We start from the raw sequence: 19517 nt of genomic DNA on the forward strand, positions 1-19517 counted from the left end.
ATCAATGCACATTCTCATTGTGCCATCTTTCTTTTTCACAAATAAAATTGGCGCACCCCAAGATGACACACTAGGCCGAATGAACCCCTTATCTAGGAGTTCCTGAAGCTGCTCATTCAACTCTTTCAATTCTGTTGGTGCCATAGGATATGGCGGAATGAAAATGGGCTGAGTGCCCGGCACCAGGTCAATACCAAAATCAATATCCCTGTCCGGCGGCATGCCCGACAGGTCTGCAGGAAATACATCGGGAAAATCCCTCATAACTGGGACAGAATCAATACTAGGAGTCTCAGCTCCAACATCTCGCACAAAAGCTAGATATGACAGACAACCCTTCCCAACCATACGATGGGCTTTCAAGAAAGAAATCACTCTGCTAGGAACATAATCAGTCACACCATGCCACTCGATCCGCGGTACACCCGGCATAGCCAAAGTAACTGTCTTAGCATGACAGTCTAGAATAACATGACATGGAGATAACCAATCCATGCCCAAAATAACATCAAAGTCCACCATGCTCAATAGCAATAGATCAACTCGGGTCTCCAGACCCCCAATAGTCACAACACATGACTGGTACACACGGTCCACAACAATAGTATCGCCCACCGGGGTAGATACGTGAACAGGTAAAGAAAGAATCTCCTGGGGCGTACCCAAATAATGAGCAAAATATAAGGACACATAAGAATAGGTGGAACCGGGATCAAATAATACAGCAGCATCTCTGTGGCAGATTGAGACAATACCTGTGATGACAACATCTGAAGCAATGGTATCTGTCCGGCCTAGAATAGCATAGAAACGGTCCTGGCCACCGCATGATCGACCTCCCCTTTTGGGTCGACCCCTAACTATCTGACCTCCACCCCTAGCTGGCTGGGCGGGTGGTGAAATAACTGGAGCGGAAGTCGAGGGCTGACCCCTCTGCTGATACTGAACATCATGAAGTCGAGGACACTGTCTCCTCATATGCCTAAACTCTCCGCACTCATAACAACTACCCGGTGTTGGAGGTAGGGACTGAAGGGAACCTTTGGCACTAGAAGGACCAGTAGAATGACCTGCCATGGAAGAACCCTGTACTAATGGAGCACGAGATGAACTCTAAGCTGGGAGGGCACTTAGTGAAGGCTGACCCTGCTGAGAACCATGATAACCACGACTTGAAGATCCCCTGTAATACTCTGGACGGGCCGACTGAGCGAGCCTGAAAGAACGGCCTCTACCATGCTGGAACTGGCCCCTAGACAGAGCACCACTGAAACTACCAGAACCTCGAGGCCTCTTGGCCTCCCTCTCCTCTCTATCCTACCGACGAGCCATCTCAATCTCCCGAGCAATATCAACCACCTCCTCAAATGAAACACCCAAAACTCTCTCTTTAGTCATTAAGATATGGAGATGGTAATTAAGTCCATCAACAAATCTCCTGATTCGCTCACGATCGGTCGGAACCATCCAACTAGCATGATGAGCCAACTCAGAAAACCTTGCCTCATACTGAGACACAGTCATATCTCCCTGCTTTAGCCATTCAAACTGCCTATGCAGCTCCTCCCTGCAGGACTGCGGTACATACCTCTCCAAGAAGAGAGTGGAGAACTCCTACAAAGTAAGGGGCACTGCACCAACCGGCCTACGCCTCTTATATACCTCCCACCAAGTGAAGGCAGCCCTAATAAATTGAAAAGTAGTAAATGCCACACCACTAGTCTCAAGTATCCCTGTTGTACGGAGCATCCACTGACACTTGTCAAGAAAACCCTGGGCATCCTCGCCCTTAGCACCACTGAATGACGGAGGCTGGAGCCTGCCAAACCTCTAAGACGGCGCTACTCATCATCTGGCATAACTGGTACTACAAACTCCTGAGCTGGTGCAACCGGCTGAGCTGGAGGTGCCTCCGAGGTCTGCAATCCCTGTACCACCTGCTCAGGTGTGCTAGCGGTGGGGGTCTGGTTGCCTCCCCCGGCCTGTGAAGTAGTCGCTGCTGTGGTAGCTGAAACTACCTGAGCTAGGCTAGTACAAACTGTCAAGATCTGAGCCAAGGTCTCTTGTAGACACGGAATCACAATAGGCACTGTCGGTGCCTGGACTGGAACTAGGGTAGCTGGTGGATCAATAGGTGCTGCCCTCGTTACCCTGCCTCTGCCACGACCGCATCCACGGCCTCTGGTGGCCTCAGTGGGTGGCACTGGTGGTCGTCCACCTCGTCCAGTAGCACGAGTCCTCGCCATCTGCGAGAGAATAAAATAACAGAAGTTTAGTTCTCGGATCAACCAAAGTCGTACGACAAGAATTTCAAGAATATGAAGTTTTTCCTAAAGGTTCTGCAGCCTCTCGAGAATAAATACAGACGTCTCCGTACCAATCCGTGAGAATCTACTAAACCGGCTCATGACTCGCGAGACCTATGTAACCTAGGCTCTGATACCAACTTGTCACGACCCCAATCCCGATGGCGCCCAACACGATGCTAGGCAAGCCCAACCAATTACCACTCACAATCCCTTCTTATTAGAATTCATTACCAATTTTCAGAAATAGATACCAATTTAATATAAGTAGAAGTCTGAAATAAAAGATTGAAATATGTGGAAGGCCATAATAAAATCTCTACAAATGCCCAATGATCTGGTGTCACAAGTCTGAGCCTCTAATACAAGGTTTCAACAGCCTAATGCAGAAATATGTCTAAAATGCGAAATAGTAAAGAAAGATAGAGGGAGAAATCGGGTCTGCGGACGCCATGCAGCTACCTCGATAACTCCGATGAAAATCTGAATGGCAGGAAAGCTCGCCCTACACCTCAGGGACACCTATACCTGCACACACGGTGCAGGGAATAATGTGAGTACTCTGACCCAGTGAGTAATAACAATAAATAATGGCTGACGGTATGAAATCACGTAAAGGCACTAAGCAGTTCTATATCAAAGCAGTAAAACCATTTAAAGAGCAAGTAGTAAAGAAAATTGAATGAAACTCTTTGAACCAGGTGAAAACAGGTAATTTGACAGGCATTAATCCAGTATAAATTTGCTCCTCGAGCATTTCTGTTCATTTACTTATTTCTTACCCTCAATACTCAATTCATACACTTCTCACAATAACCGAAATCAAAACATATATATATACCGCTGTGGCGTACAGCCCGATCCATATATCATTGTGGCGCACAGCCCGATCCATATAGATAGTCGACTACGCTCACTGGGGGTGTGCAGACTCCGGAGGGGCTCCTACAGCCCAAGCGCTATATTGCTGCGGCGTGCAGCCCGATCCATATACATATATATATACATTGTATATATATATACATATTTGCCGCGGCGCACAGCCCGGTCCATATAAGTATTTGCTGCTGCGTGCAGCCCGATCCAATATATGTATTTGCATATTTGCTGCAGCGTGCAGCCCGGTCCATATAAGTATTTGTTGCGGCGTGCAACCCGATCCAATATATGTATTTGTTGCGGCGTGCAGCCCGATCCAATATCATATATAATATCCTCACTATTGGGTCCTCAACCCCTCTCAGTCATTATAATCACAGTCTCTCGGGCACAATAATATAAGGTAGGGATCTCAACCCACATATTTCTCTCATTTATGGTTAACATTTCATAACCCGGTTCATATCATTTTTAAACAATTAGAAACATGACTGAGGATATGATTTTTAGCAAATAAGTGAGGAAAACCAGTCAAAAATCACATAAGGGTTCTACAAGTCGGCACAAGGCCCCAAACATGGCAACTAGCCCAAGTCAGAATGACAATGCATAAGTCTTAGTCAAAATGTAGTGAAAATATCAATTGGGATGGACCAAGTCACAATCCCCAGTAGCAATGAATCCCACGCTCATCACGTAACGTGTGTCTCATCTCAGTATAGCACTATGTTGTGCAAAATTCGGGGTTTCAAACCCTCAGGACATCATTTAAAATCATTACTCACCTTAAACTGGCCAAAGCTCTAGCTCGCTATGCCCTTGCCTCTCAAATTGGCCTCCTCACGCGTTGAATCTGACCAAAATCACAACGAACATGTCACATTATGCTAAAGAAACAATACCCAATCGAAAACAATCGAAAATATCAAAATTCTCGAAATTGGCAAAACCCGAGCCCCGGGCCCACTTCTCGAAATTCAGAAATTTTTACATCAATGGGTTCCTTATCTCCCCACGAGTTCATACATACTAAAAGTTCTCAAATCCGATCCCAAATGGTCCTCCAAATCCCCAATCAAAATCTCAAAATCCCAAGCCCTTTTTCTTCCTTTTTTAGCAAGAATTCAATGATTTTCTAGGTGGATTTCACAATATAAATGAGTTTTAGGTCCGACATTCTTACTTCCAAACGTTTCTCCTTGAATCCCTCTTCAATCTCCTTCAAAAGGCTCTCAAAATGATCAACTATAGCTGAAAAATGGACCCAAATCGCGGACAAGAGGACTTAAAAACATTATGTCCAGGCTTCATCGAGGTGTACCTTGCGTTGTGCAGGTTGTACATCCTCTTACCATTTTCCCTTCTGTACACCTTCTGTTAAAACGCCTATAACTCATTGTGGAAATATCCAAATGACAAATGGTTTGAATATTTAAAAACTAGACTCGAAGATCTTTCATTTGATAGGTTCTAAACCATATAACCCTTTATATATTCCGAGATATGAGCTTCTAAAGTGCATCAGAAAATTCTGTCAAAACTGATCCACCAGCCATATTCGATTCATCATAACTTTCTGATAGAATATCCAAATCATGAATGGTTTAACTTTCAGGAAACGAGAATACAAGGGCTACAACTTTCATGTTTTGCACTTTTTCTGATTCCTTATATATTTCAAGATATGAGCTTCCAAACTGGACTCATCGCACCAGAAATTTTCTGGTGCACAGCTGAAGCTAAACAAAAATCTGCAACTTTTCCAAAGATGAAATAGTTTGTTTAACCACCCGAAACTCACCCGAGGTCACTGGGACCTCAACCAAAAGCACCAACACATTCATCATCTAAACTTGTTCCAATCATCAAAACACCTCAATTAACACCAAAACCATCAAATTACATCGAATTCAAGCCTAAGTTCTTCTAAAACTTCCAAAACACGCATTCGATCAAAAGCCCAACCAAACCACGTCCGAATGACCTGAAATTTTGCACACATATCCCAAATCACCTAACGAAGCTATAGAAACTCTCAGAATTCCATTCCGACTCCCGGATCAAAATCTCGCCTATCAACCGGAAATCACCAAAATACTAACTTCGCCAATTCAAGCCAAATTCTACACCAGACCTCCAAAACTACTTCCGATCACACTCCTAAGTCACAAATCACCTCCCGGAGCTAACCAAACTATCGGAATTTACATCCGAACCCTCTAACTCATAAGTCAATGTCCGGTTGACTTTTCCAACTTAAGCCTTCTTAAAAGAGACTAAGTGTCTCATTCCCTACCAAAACCACTCCAAATCAACTCGATCACACAAGATACGTATAACGAAGCATGAAGAAACAGAAAATGGGGAAAACGGGGCGGTAACTCATGAGATGACGGGTCGGGTCGTCACATTCATGGACTTATAACCTACTCATATGCATGTATATATATTAACAATAAATTAAAACGTCTCGACTTATATTATATATATATATATATATATATATATATATAAGCTATATTCGATATAATATTAGCTAATGCACTAATACTTAGTGCATAGCATATTATAGTATATATATACTAAGTGTATTATATATACTAAGTGTATAGTATAGTGTATTATATAATACACTATACTATATATATAGTATAGTGTATTATATATCAAGGTATATTCGATATATATAGTACAATATAGTATATAGTATATAAGCTATATATATATATATATAAGAACATGAAGCGCTCGGAAACAGGGACGGGTTCTTTTAGGTATTGATACACTTGTAAATTGATTCATCGACTTATAACCTACTCATATGCATGTATATATATTAACAATAAATTAAAACGTCTCGACTTATATCAATTAATATATATATATATATATTTTTAAAATATTATATATATATATATATATATATATATATATATATATATATATATATATATATATATATAGCTTAAATTGAATTAAAATCCTAAATTTATACTACATATGTACATAATTTTAAATTGAATTAAAAGTAATTTATTTATTTTTTAGAAATAGCGACCAACTTTGGTCGCTATTTTGGTCAAACGGTCAAAAATAGCGACCAATTTTGGTCGCTATTTTGGTCATAAAGTCAAAACTTATTTAGCTACCAAAATAGCGACCAAAGTTGGTCGCTATTTTTAATTCCAGTGTCAAACTGGGTTTCCCCTCTAATTCTTTCAAAAAATTTCCCCAAAATTTCTCTTTTCTCTCTCACACTCAAACCCCTCCCTCCCTCCGACTCCCAGCAGCAGCGGCGCCACCCACGCCACCGACGACCACCGACGACAGCAGCTCCATCGCTGGCGACCTCCATTCCCAAGGTAGGTTTCTCTCCTTTCTTTGTTTTTTTTCGAAATACACTGATTTTGTTTAATTTCTCCATGTTAGGGTTCAATGTTATATATTATTTGTTCAACCATGTTAGGGTTTAAAGTTAATTTCTCTATGTTAGGGTTTAATTTCTCCATGTTAGGGTTCAAAGTTAGCTCAACCATGTTAGGGTTAAAAGTTATATATTATTTGCAATTTTTAGGGTTCTTATTAATACATTCAGTCCAAAATATTTAGTTTTACCTACTAATTTGGGGAAGAAATTGTTTGAAGAGAAGAAACCCTAAGAGTTGCATCTTTAGGATTATGTATTTGAATTTTAGTTTATAAATTGAAATTTTAGGATATGAATTGAACTTTTGTGGATATGAGTTGAACCTTTAGGATATGAATTGAACCTTTAGGATATGATATTGAAATTTTTGGATTATGTATTAGAATTTTAGTTTATAAATTAAAATTTTAGGATATAACTTGAACTTTTGTGGATATGAGTTGAACCTTTAGGATATGAATTGAACCTTTAGGATATGAGTTGGACTTTTAATTTATGTATTGGAATTTTAGTTTATAAATTGAAATTTTAGGATATGACTTGAACTTTTGTGGATATGAGTTGAACCATTAGGATATGAATTGAACCTTCAGGATATGAATTAGAATTTTAGTTTATAAATTGAAATTTTAGGATATGAATTGAACTTTTGTGGATATGAGTTGAACTTTTAGGATATGAATTGAACCTTTAGGATATTAGTTTATGTATTGGAATTTTAGTTTATAAATTGAAATTTTAGGATATGACTTGAACTTTTGTGGATATGAGTTGAACCTTTAGGATATGAATTGAACCTTTAGGATATTAGTTTATGTATTGGAATTTTAGTTTATAAATTGAAATTTTAGGATATGACTTGAACTTTTATTGATATGAGTTGAACCTTTAGGATATGAATTGAACCTTTAGGATATGAATTAGACTTTTAGTTTATGTATTGGAATTTTAGTTTATAAATTGAAATTTTAGGATATGAATTGAACTTTTGTGGATATGAGTTGAACCTTTAGGATATGAATTGAACCTTTAGGATATGAATTGAAATTTTTGGATTATGTATTGGAATTTTAGTCTATAAATTGAAATTTTAGGATATGACTTGAACTTTTGTGGATATGAGTTGAACCTTTAGGATATGAATTGGACTTTTAGTTTATGTATTGGATTTTTAGTTTATAAATTGAAATTTTAGGATATGACTTGAACTTTTGTGGATATGAGTTGAACCTTTAGGATATGAATTGAAATTTTTGTGTATGAATTGAACTTTTAGGATATGAATTGAACCTTTAGGATATGAATTGAAATTTTTGTGTATGAATTGAACTTTTAGGATATGAATTGAGCCTTTAGGATATGAATTGAACTTTTGTGGATATGAATTGAAATTTAGGATTGCGGGAGGATTTTGTAGAAGGGGTTGATGACTTTATTAGACATGCAATGGAACTTCCACCAAGAATAACTTAGACACAGTACCTGGCAGAGTGTGCCTTTAATTGTTGTTCTCATTAGCGACAATGATGATGAGAAGGCAATGGCATGTGTTTCAAATAGTGATGGTGTAGGTAGGAATTTAACATTTCCTAAGTAGATAAAAGAAGAGGTTATAGAGGAATTCTCTACTTCATTTTTCAAGAGGAAAAGAAGTTTAATTGAGAGTGACAAGGTTGATGGTAATGGAAAGTTGTCCGTTGCTCATGGCAGTTCCCATAAAACGGGGATCATAAGACTTTGTGATGACAAAGACGAAAGGAAGTTTTATTCTCAACTTTCTTCCAAGTCTAATCCGTACAAGCTTAATAGAATTGGTGATTATTTCTTCGGATTCAGACAATGATTTGAGTGACAAAGGTATGGAAATGCTAATAAAAAGAATTAAAGGTAAAACATTTTTCTTGGAAGAGAAGGATGTTGAACTCTGCATGAATGTGATATGTGCACTTTATATGCTCTTTATAGTGCACATATCACGTTCATGCAGAGTTCAGCATCCTTCTCTTCCAAGAAAAACGTTTTACTTTTAATTTTTTTTATTAGCATTTTCATACTTTTACCACTCAAATCATTGTCTGAATCTGAAGAAATATCACCAATCCCATTAAGCTTGTACGGATCAGACTCGGAAGAAAGTTGAGAATAAAACTTCCTTTCGTATTTGTCATCACAAAGTCTTATAATCCCCGTTTTATGGGAACTACCATGAGCAACGGACAACTTTCCATTACCATCAACCTTGTCACTCTCAATTAAACTTCTTTTCCTCTTGAAAAATGAAGTAGAAATTCCTCTATAACATCTTTTTTATCTATTTAGGAAATGTTAAATTCCTACCTACACCATCACTGTTTGAAACACATGTCATTGTCTTCTCATCATCATTGTCGCTAATGAGAACAACAATTGATCAAAGACATACCCTGTCAGGTACTGTATCCAAGTTATTCTCTGTATCCAAGTTCATCCCGAGTAATAGTACCACGAGGATAATCACCAAAGCCACCAGACAGCTTTATGATGCCAATGAAGTAAGATGAGTTATTCAATGAGACTCGTATTGTAAAGAAGAAGAAAGAGACTGATCCAGAAAGGTGGGTCGAGGGTCGAGCCTCGACTATACATGTAAGTTTTTTACTTTTTATTAAGTATTTTGATTTACTTTTATATTAATTTTGAAATACTAATTCAATATAATTTTTCTTATAGGTTCGCTTCACAGCTGATGTGGGGGAATTCATACGCAGTCAGCCACCTAATGAGTCGGGCGAGGCAATCCAACTTTCGGACGAGGATGTTGAAAGAACACTCCTTGAGTACTTTATATACTTTGAACTAGACAATAGAACCAGTTTTCGAATGGACTTGTAATAAGCGTTAACTTAGTTTTGTTAGCTTAATGTGTTAGTTCTATTGAACTTTATACTTTATTGTTTTTTATTGTTGTTGTTGTTGTTTATTGTTGTTGTTGTTGTTGTTGTTGGCATAAAATGCCTGTTTAGGATTTTTGGTAAGCTGGCAGGTGGTGTAGCTGCCAAAACAGGCAGTTTCTGCCAAAAATATACCAAGAAAAGTGACCAACATTGGTCGCTAGTTGGTCGTTTTTCCCTTAAAAAAACAATTTTCTGGGCAATAGCGACCAACCTTGGTCGCTATTTAACCCAGATTTCTCAAAAGCGACCAACTTTGGTCGCTATTCCATTTTTAAAAAAAATAATTTCTGGAAATATAGCGACCAAAGTTGGTCGCTTATAATTAAAAAAATATATTTTTTGAAGTTAGCGACCAACTATGGTCGCTTATTTTAAAAAAAATAAAAAAATTAATAAAAAAGCGACCAATCTTGGTCTCTATTTTTCAGATTTTAAAATATAATATTTGGATTAGAGACCAAAGTTGGTCGCTTTTTTATGATTAATAATAAATAAAAAAACGTATTTTACATTTAGAGACCAACTTTGGTCCCTAGAATAAAGGGACCAGCAATATTGCGACCAGGCATGTTTGGTCGCTTTTAGGCCTATAAGCGACCAATTTTGGTCGCTTTTTGTGGTCGCTTTTTTCCGGAGTTCTAATAGTGATTTAATAGTGAAAGAAACAGTGACATGGGGCAGCGGTGTTGGGTCAAATGATCACCAATTGATTTTGATAACAGATGTATGTCTCACTTGACTTTGACTTGCATAAATATCTTTGATTAGATCTTCATGGTGGCTAGAACTTAACAGGCAAAATTGGACAGTTGGAGCAATGTCATTGAATTTCACTAGTATTTGTTAGAAAAGAGAGGAAGAGTAATTGATCGATTCGAGAGAGCCATAATCTTTTTTAGGATTCATTGACTTGTGAAGAATACAACAATAATCTGTATATTGACTCATTGAATCTTGCATGTATTTTCTGTTCATTTGTTCCTTGTGTAATACTTACTAGTTAGCTTCTCGAAGTAATTTGACACTCTCACTGTGTACTTTATGTCCTTGCTAATAGTGCAGCTTCTTTTTGCCTTTGCCGATCCTAGAATATTGGTGTCTGTTTAGCTTTGTCTACTTTAAGTAAAGTTTATTCGAGAGCAGAGGGGGGATGTGATGTGATATTCTTACTCTTACATGATGAAGAGTTGGCCAATTTAGTGCAAACTAGGAGTGAAGATGCTCAACCTGCAGTTCCAAGATTTCGTTCAAAGTTTGTAGTCATGAAAATGATAGATTCAGTGCCATGGGAACAGTCTCACATGTTTATTTTTTAGATTCAGTCGATTTTGATGTACTTTAAGATAGGAACAGTCTCGCGTGTTTATTTTTTGGCACAAAACAATTTGCCATGGTCCATCATGTTGTAATTCACAGTCTAATGATAGACATGTCGTTGGGAATCAACAATTATGAGACTAGGAAAGTATTTTGCAAAGCTTGCAAGCGCTGTGAGTTGAGAGAACAATTCATAAACAAATAAGAGTGAGCAAGCTGTAGGTATCTCCATCTAGTATATATATAAAACGAATATCTCGTCGTTCTAACGATACAAGACACCCTGCAAATGATAAAGAGAATACATTTTCTTGATTGTATGAAAATTGAGAAGAACCCCATATTACTTGAATAATAATGTCTTCTTAAATATAATGACTACAAATTTAATTTAGATACTTAGCAGTTAGCACAATTTAAAAGAAAAAAACACTTCTAATATATATTTCTACTCGTATAAACCTTGAGTAGATATATGTTACATAGTTTATGTAATTGGAATACCATTTTTCTCCTGTGGGAGAGCAAAAACAAAGTGCCAAATACTACTTGAGATAAAGAAAATTATGTCGGGAGCTAGGAGAGATTGGAAAGATTTAAATAAGAGTGTGCCTAGTATCTATCGCTCTCTCTTATAAGAAGGAAGGGGCGCGACCCCACTCCGTAAAAATAACTATTTCAACTTATCCTTATGTTATCTTTTTCCTTCTCCTCTCTACCGTAAATATTGAATTTCTTTTTTTTAGAGTGGCACATAGAATGTAAAGAAAAGATCTTTCCAAACACAACTTGAAAGTTGAAAGTATCATTTTCTTTTAAACTAATTGAACTCATGAACACCATAAGAACATCATAACCTCTAGATAAACAAGAGATGAGATACCACTAACTACCCCCTTCATTTCACTCAGAGTACTACTTTCATATAACTATATAATTTCAAAAGTTTATTTATACTTATTAAACTGCACCCATTGACGCAAAAGAGTTTAGCTCACACTCATTTAAAATTCTGGATTCGCCCTTGCCTCACGAACTAAAAACTATAAGGCAACAAGCTAATACGAAAATGTAAAATACAATTTACAGATTATACAGATCAAGAACAACAAAGAGAGCACCGAACCAGTCCGTTCTCATTACAAACATGACACCTTCTAACTTGTCCTTCATCTTCATCAAAAAATTTCCTGCTGCCATCACAATTTGAGCAAGGCAAAAACCTTACATCCCCACAACCTTCACAAATATATCCAATTGGCCTTAAAGGAATACCTCTTAATAATTTTGGCAATTCACCAATTTCATTCAATTGTTTGATAACTTCAGCTCCTCCAATATATTTCCCTTTTATAAAAACTTGTGGCAATGTCACATTATTCTTTTCGCCCATAACAGTTTGTAATTCCTTCCTATATGCGATATGCATAGAAACATCTCTTTCATCAGCTTTAACACGATAGCTTCCTATGATCATTTTCACCGTATAACAATCCTCAAATGTTCTTCGTACTCCTCGTATACTCGTGAAATAAATTACCACACGATCTTCTGTCCCAGGCAATGTACAAGAATTGTAATTAAATGACTTTGAATGCTTGGTTTGAGGTTTTGGAATTGAGGGTCGATGAGTTTCCTTACGAGAATCGAAAATTGAACATAATTTTTTCACTTTTCCTTTAAAAGATGTTCCCACCATTGAGCCTAAAGGTGAGCAATGTAGCTTTTTAATGGAGCCATTACGTTCAATGGAAGGAGGAGAAGGGTAAAGATATAAGGTCTTTTCAGGGAATTCAATTGGATTTCTGGGGCTGTGTATAGTCTTTGATCTATTGAATTTTGATGATGTTTTTGCCTTGTTGATTTCTTGGTATTCAAAATCATTGTTCCTTTGATTATGATTATGATGATGATGATCCATTACAAAATTTGAGAATTCTTTGTGTTTTTTTCACGTAACAAATTCAGGGGTTACCTTTTAACAATCTACCAATGATCCAAAGATCAATGTAAGGATACTTGATAGAAAGGAGTGGGGAATAAAAGCAATAAATCCTGGAAATGATATAAATATATGATAGAAATTGTTGATAGGAAAATTAAAAATTGTGAAGATCAAAATAAAATTTTGAATGATGAATATAGAGAGAGTGGGAGAAAAGGGGTAATGGAGTTTTGGATAAAAATAGTGTAGATGAGGGACGGTGAAGGAGGGGTGGCGTAGGGTGGTGGGATAGCTTTATGACGAAGTTATATCTATACTAAAATGTTTGTTAGAAAAATGGTGCAAAATAGCTTTTGTCAGTGCAAGAGGAATTTTTCTTTTTTGAATAATTTAATGGTACAAAAATGATGTTTTTGTACGTTGAGCATATTGAGTTGTGCAGGATGGAAAAGAGTATTTGATTTGAGATTTTATCTTTCTAGAAGTTTGTGTATCCCTTACTTTGGATATAATTTGTAGTATATAATTAAAATTGGTTATTTTATCCGCGCTTCGCGCAGTTAATATATATATATATATATATATATATATATATATATATATATATATATATAACCCCCTCTCTCTACTTTCTCTCTCTCTCTCAACCAACCCCCTTTGTAAACACTTAGTTCATAGCTTAGTTTATAGTTTGTAAATCAAGTTCAAGAATTAATAAAAGTTTTGAAATTCATCTTCAGGGCCTTGCTTCTCGGCCTACAAGGTACATATTTTTATTCTTCTTTTTAGTATTTTTAGTCTCTCTCCCTAGCCGTGACTATGTCCGGCTAAACGGATTCATATCTATGTTGAAGAACTAATTTCTCTTGCATATTAACCATGAAGAATCCAGACTCTTTCAAAATATAAAGAAATTTTAATATAGTTTCTTGATTTGGTTCCAAGATGGTGGTACAGTCGGTTCTGGTACTACTCTTATTGGCTTTGCCTTAGTGGCTACGTCTAGCAAGCTGTGACATTAAAGCCCGTCTGAAGATGTCAAAAGGGCTACCTCTTTCACAGTTAGAACTGCTAGACACATGGGCTCAGTAAAAGTATGTATCGGGCTTAGACAGGCCCCTTGCTTGGGTAAATGGATATAGATCCTTCCATACAGTCATTAATCTATAATAGAATTTCCGTATATTTCGAATCCTTATTGGTCGTGCGGACTACCGCCAACCTCTAAAGTGTACTAAAGCAGCTAGATCTGGATGGCCGTGCGGACTACCGCCCGCCTACCTAGATCCTGGTGTTAAATGGTATCAGAGCCTAGGAATTTTCATGGTAAATGTGTAATAGATATGAAAGATTCAACATAGATATGAAGCTTTTGGAATGGATCTGGGAGAAACAAGTACTAAAAGTACTAGACTTGAAGAGGTAGATATACCTCAAAACCTTGATTTATTAAATAAATGGACAATTCCTAAAGTTTCTATAAAAACCATTTATGATTATGGTTGGTTTGATAAACTTTCTTCTAAACAATTGATAAAAACGACTGAACAGTCTTTAGCATTAAATTCGTCTGAACAGACTATTCGTTTGTTAAACAAGCATGATATAGATTTATATAAACATCATTACCATTATGTGCATATTGGTATGGTTCAAATTGCATTTAAACCTTTAACCCTTAAAGGATTACCAGAGACCTTTTTAGCAGCTCTTAGAGATGCTAGAAATCTGAATTTCAGACAGTCTCTAATGGGTTCGATAGAATCTACAGTGGCCTATGGTCCGGTATATTTTAATACTCAACCCAATCTGCAATTATCTCTTTCTGATGTTAATATTCTTGATGCTTTGACTTTAAATGTGAAAACGCATGGTTATAATTATGCGCCTGGTTCTGAACTTATATGTCTGTCCTATAGGATTTATTTCAAACTATTATCTACTTTGAATCCTAGATGTAAGTTATACGATACTTCGGATCAGACCATATTGGTCGAAACCAATTTTGCAAAGTCCAAGGTTACCACTAGGAGACCTATCAGGTGGGAGGAAATTAATTTTCCAACTACATGGACTTTAAATTCAGTCATATCCCCAAGTCAAATTACTAACGACTTGTCAAATACTGAATTTTCGCATGTTACTCAAAATCCAGATGGTAGGATTTGTATTCAATTTGATGATAAGTCTACTATTTATAATAGACATTCATTTTCTAATCATAGAGTTCTACCTGCCATTCAACATATTTCCCCTGTTGAACCAGTTTACGGTCCAGCTCGCAATCGTGCGGCTTCTTTACACACTATTGCTAGTGATAAGCCTGATCAAAAGGTTAAAAGGGTTGAAAGGGTTAAGATTAACCCTCAAACAAATATTGTTCAAGATAATGACAATATTTCAGATAAGGATATTCCTTCTTTATCCGAGATGGATTTCGACCCCAATAATATTTAATGATTCCACACCAAATTGATTTTAGCCCCGGTTCTCGGGCCCGTATTTATATTCAAAAGGAATTTTTTAGTGAAAAATGGAACCAGTTTAAAACATGGTTTTTTGATACTTATAGTAAAGATGATTTAAATAATATATCTCAAGAATTTTATGAAGCTTGTGCCTTGCATAATCAAATTATGTATTTTGTTCCTTGGTTTATAACAACTTATTTACCTCTTTATATAAAGGTATTAGAAAGATCTTATAAAGACGGGAGTGGTAATATTACTAAAGCAATTTATCCTCCTCAGGCTCCCTTTATTTTACCTAATAATACTGGTATTACTTTCACTGCCTTTCAAAAATTTATTGATGATAATGTGGCAGCTATTAGTATTGCAGAAATTAATAAATTGATTTCTCAAAACAATTATTTGGGTTTATATGTTAAAATTTTAGGAGAACATATTGGTTCTCTTGATAAAAAACTTGATGATTTGACTATTTTAGTAAAAGAAATGGGTATTAAGAAAGGACCAACTGATATTGCCTCCACTTCAGGAAATAAAACAGTTGATCAAAACATTCTTACTCATATTCAAAGACCTCCTGAGATTCAGGATTTTAAATTTAAATCTCTTGATGACTTAGCTCAGCTTTTAGATAAAAAGCTTTCTGGTTTAAATATTAGACCTATTGATTTATCAAAAAATTTTGCTGATAAAATAGAGACCGTTTCTGATTATAAAACTGAGACTTGGTCAGAGTTTAATAAACTCAAAGGGATTGTTAAACAAAATCATAGGTATGCTGATAAACCAAGAATGCAGACCTATTATTATCCTCGTCCTACTCCTCAAGATGTGTTGATTGAGGAACGAGACTGGAATCAGACTAATACGTCTTATAACGGTTCCGAAATTTATGAATGGAATCTTGATGGTCTTCTACGAGGTCATCACCACTCGTTTCACTTCTCATCGAAGTGTCTGATTTTTCGCACTGATCTAGTGATTGGAGCAGATTTCTTTTCAATCCTTCTAAGTATTGATTTATCAAATCAATTTTATCTCCGTCTTGGATTGATATTCTCCGAGCAATATGTTTAACAGTGTTTTCTTCTATTATCCTCTTTTGAGGGGCCGTTACATATAAATGGACTTGTGTTTTAATAGAATCTAATAATTCTTGTCCATATAACGTCTTTGTTTTGGGATCAGTCTTCATCAATTTGTCCCAAAAATTATTGTAGAATACCCTATATAAACAAGGGATTTGTTCTTCCGTATAACCTAATTCCGGAGTCCATTTATGGATCCAGGGGATTGAAAATTCAATAAAGAAGTAGATTTGATCAATTTTTTCTAGGTAGCAGATATGATCTGCGTGGTATAACTCTGTTAAGAACGGCGAAGCTTTTGTCCATTCTTTGTATAACTTTAGAAATGGTTCGGGCAAAATCTTGGTAGTAGGACTGTGGTATGACCACCAGTTTAAAAACCAGTTAGGGATAGGTCCTCTAAATACTTTTGCGCATACTTTGATAAACCAAGTATGCTTATGTCTCTCATTGTTATAATAAAGCACCCTATCAAATGCTTGAATATAATCCCAATAAGTGAAATTCATAGGTGATTTATTAAGGCTTATCTGCCTTTCTTTCATTGTTGAAATACCCCATTCTTCAACAGATATAATCTGTTTGATAATGACTTTTGAAAAGTTATAAACATTTTCATTCGTGTTATAACCCGAAAAGTGCTGGAATTCTGCACTACCTGTACTGATCAGGATAGTTTCATAATAGGTGCGGGTTTTATATGATTCACCCGGATAGTATAATCCATTAATCAGATATCTCTGAAATATTTTCCACGGTTCTTCTTTTCTATGAATCTCAGAGTTTTCAAGGAGAAATATCATTTCTCTCTTTGGTAACTTTTCATATGACTTGATATCGTCATTGTCTTCCTCTTTAGCAATTGAAGCAAAAGTATCACTTTGCTTTTTGGATGCTAAATAAGCCTGCAGATGTCCATATAACGGACTATCTTCTGGAATATCTTCCAGATGTATAGAATGTCCTGAGGATTCTCCTGTATGCGGCACCTTTGAGTTTATCAAACTCTTTTTTCCTCTTTGTATTACTGGAGAGTTTGATGAGGATCCGTATGACGATCCCTGAGAATAAGTCCTACTAGGGGAAGATCTTCCCCTACCTCTGCCCCTGGTGACCCATGAAGGGTCCATTCTGCGGAAATTGCAAATCATTATTAATTAAAAAGTGATTGCAAATCATTATTAATTAAAAAGGATAGCATAATTCTAGTGCTGATATCATCTTGACCGAAGGGACACACATTTTCAATTAACTGAAGAATATCAATAACTTCTTGAAAATTAGAGTGTTCTTCTTCCCTTGTTTTAATAATGTTAGCCATAATAATATCAAGTATAACTTCTTGTAAGTCTCTATTTAATTTAATCACTTTAAGAATAGTGATCAGTACCTTATCATCAAAAAATATGGTATAATAATTCATAATCTATTCTAAATATTCCCGGGATAGAAAATCCGGAAGGGAATTATCAATACCTTTTTTGTATTGTATTTCAAAATCGAAAGGTGCTAGCTGAGCCTGCCATCTAGCAAATATTAATTTTGAAGCATCGTGCTTAAAATCTTTGTCAAACATGTATTTAACAGATTGAGCATCAGTTTTTATCAAAAACTTTTGGTTGTATAAGTCGTCTTGAAATTTTAATACACACTTAACAATTGTTAACATTTCATGCGCCACAGTAGCGTATTTCTTCTGGGCTTCGGTCCATTTACCAGAGTGAAATCTTATTAAGTATTCACTCTTATTATTGGGATTTACTTGTTTCAAAATCCCTCCATATCCAACATTAGACGCATCTGTCTCGATAATCTTTTGCCAAGTAGGATTGGCAAGGGTTAAACAAGGTAAAGATTTAACACGCCCTTTAATACTTTTGACTAACTCAGTATGTTGGTTAGTCCAAGGGTGTTTATGATCTTTCTTCAGCCGATCGTATAGAGGGGCTAGATCTCGTGACAAACTTTTATAAAAAGGGGATATATAATTCAGACTTCCCAAAAATCTTTGTAATTGAGTCCTGTCAGTGATAACATCAGGAAATTTTGAGGCAAAATCAATAGATCTTTGTATTGGGGTAATTTTTCCCTGGCAAATATTATGACCTAGAAAACGAACATTTGTTTGGAATAGACTCATCTTAGATTTAGAAATTACTAAACCGTTTTGTATAACAATTTTCTTGAAAATATCAAGATGCTTGATATGCATTTCCAAAGTTTTGGAAAACACTAATATGTCGTCAATATAAACGATGATAAAATTCAAATATGGGTTAAAATTATCATTCATAATTTTTTGAAATTCAGAAGGGGCATTTTTTAAACCAAATGGCATAACATTCCATTCATATTGTCCAAATGGAACATTGAAAGCAGTTCTATAAGTATGCTCTTTAAATATTTGAATTTGCCAATAACCAGATTTTAAATCAAATTTTGAAAATATATTGGCGTCATATAACCTAGATAGCAAGTCCCTTTTATTAGGGATAGGATACCTAATCCATTTTAGATGTTTATTTAATGGTTTATAATTTATAACTAAGCGAGGAATACCTCGTTCCTTTTCTGCCGCATTACTAACATAAAAGGCAGAACATGACCAAGGAGATTTTGAGGGTTTTATCAAACCCTTTTGTAACAAACTATCAATCTCGTTTTTGCAGAATTCAACTAGCTCAGCATTCATCTGGCAAGGTCGAGATTTAGTAGGAATATCATCCTCAGAGAAGGTTTCTTCGTATGGAAGAGTTACAATATGCCTTTTCCTGTTCCAAAAGGCACTAGGGTGATCGGCGCAAACATCAACGGCCATTTTTTCAGCAATCAATTTAATCTTCTGCTGAACTTTTGCAGATTGTATAGTATCGAATATATTCATACTAAGAATTTCTAATTGTAATGAATCAACATGCCTTTGTTTCATATTAATCAAGGCATTAATATCTCTAGTTACGGGATCTGTAACAAAGGAATAGCTTATCCTTTTATCTTGATAATTAGCAGAAAAACCATGTTCATCTATATTATTAAACGGATAAATAGCATTAATAAAAGGTGTTCCAAGTATGATTGGAGGGTATAACTGGTTTTTTACCAAAAAGAAGAAATGTGGAATACAGACTTTATTCTGGCAAATATGAGTATT

The 19517-nt window shown here is 36.1% G+C and overlaps 1 protein-coding gene across 1 annotated transcript; it reads right to left on the minus strand.

The window, feature by feature from the left end:
- Nucleotides 1-11651: 11651 nt before the first annotated feature.
- On the minus strand, nt 11652-13159 carry LOC107826620 (uncharacterized protein At5g39865-like). Its single transcript, XM_016653621.2, has one exon. The coding sequence runs from the start codon at nt 12781-12783 to the stop codon at nt 11962-11964; it is 822 nt and encodes a 273-aa protein (XP_016509107.1). The 5' UTR covers nt 12784-13159; the 3' UTR covers nt 11652-11961.
- Between the last annotated feature and the right edge of the window lie 6358 nt (nt 13160-19517).

The sequence above is a fragment of the Nicotiana tabacum genome, chromosome 11 (assembly GCF_000715075.1).
Source record: "Nicotiana tabacum cultivar K326 chromosome 11, ASM71507v2, whole genome shotgun sequence".
Taxonomy (NCBI): Eukaryota; Viridiplantae; Streptophyta; class Magnoliopsida; order Solanales; family Solanaceae; genus Nicotiana; species Nicotiana tabacum.

What these genes read in the sequence shown, in the direction of transcription:
- LOC107826620 (XM_016653621.2), bottom strand. Translation starts at nt 12,783, where the DNA reads ATGGATCATCATCATCATAATCATAATCAAAGGAACAATGATTTTGAA.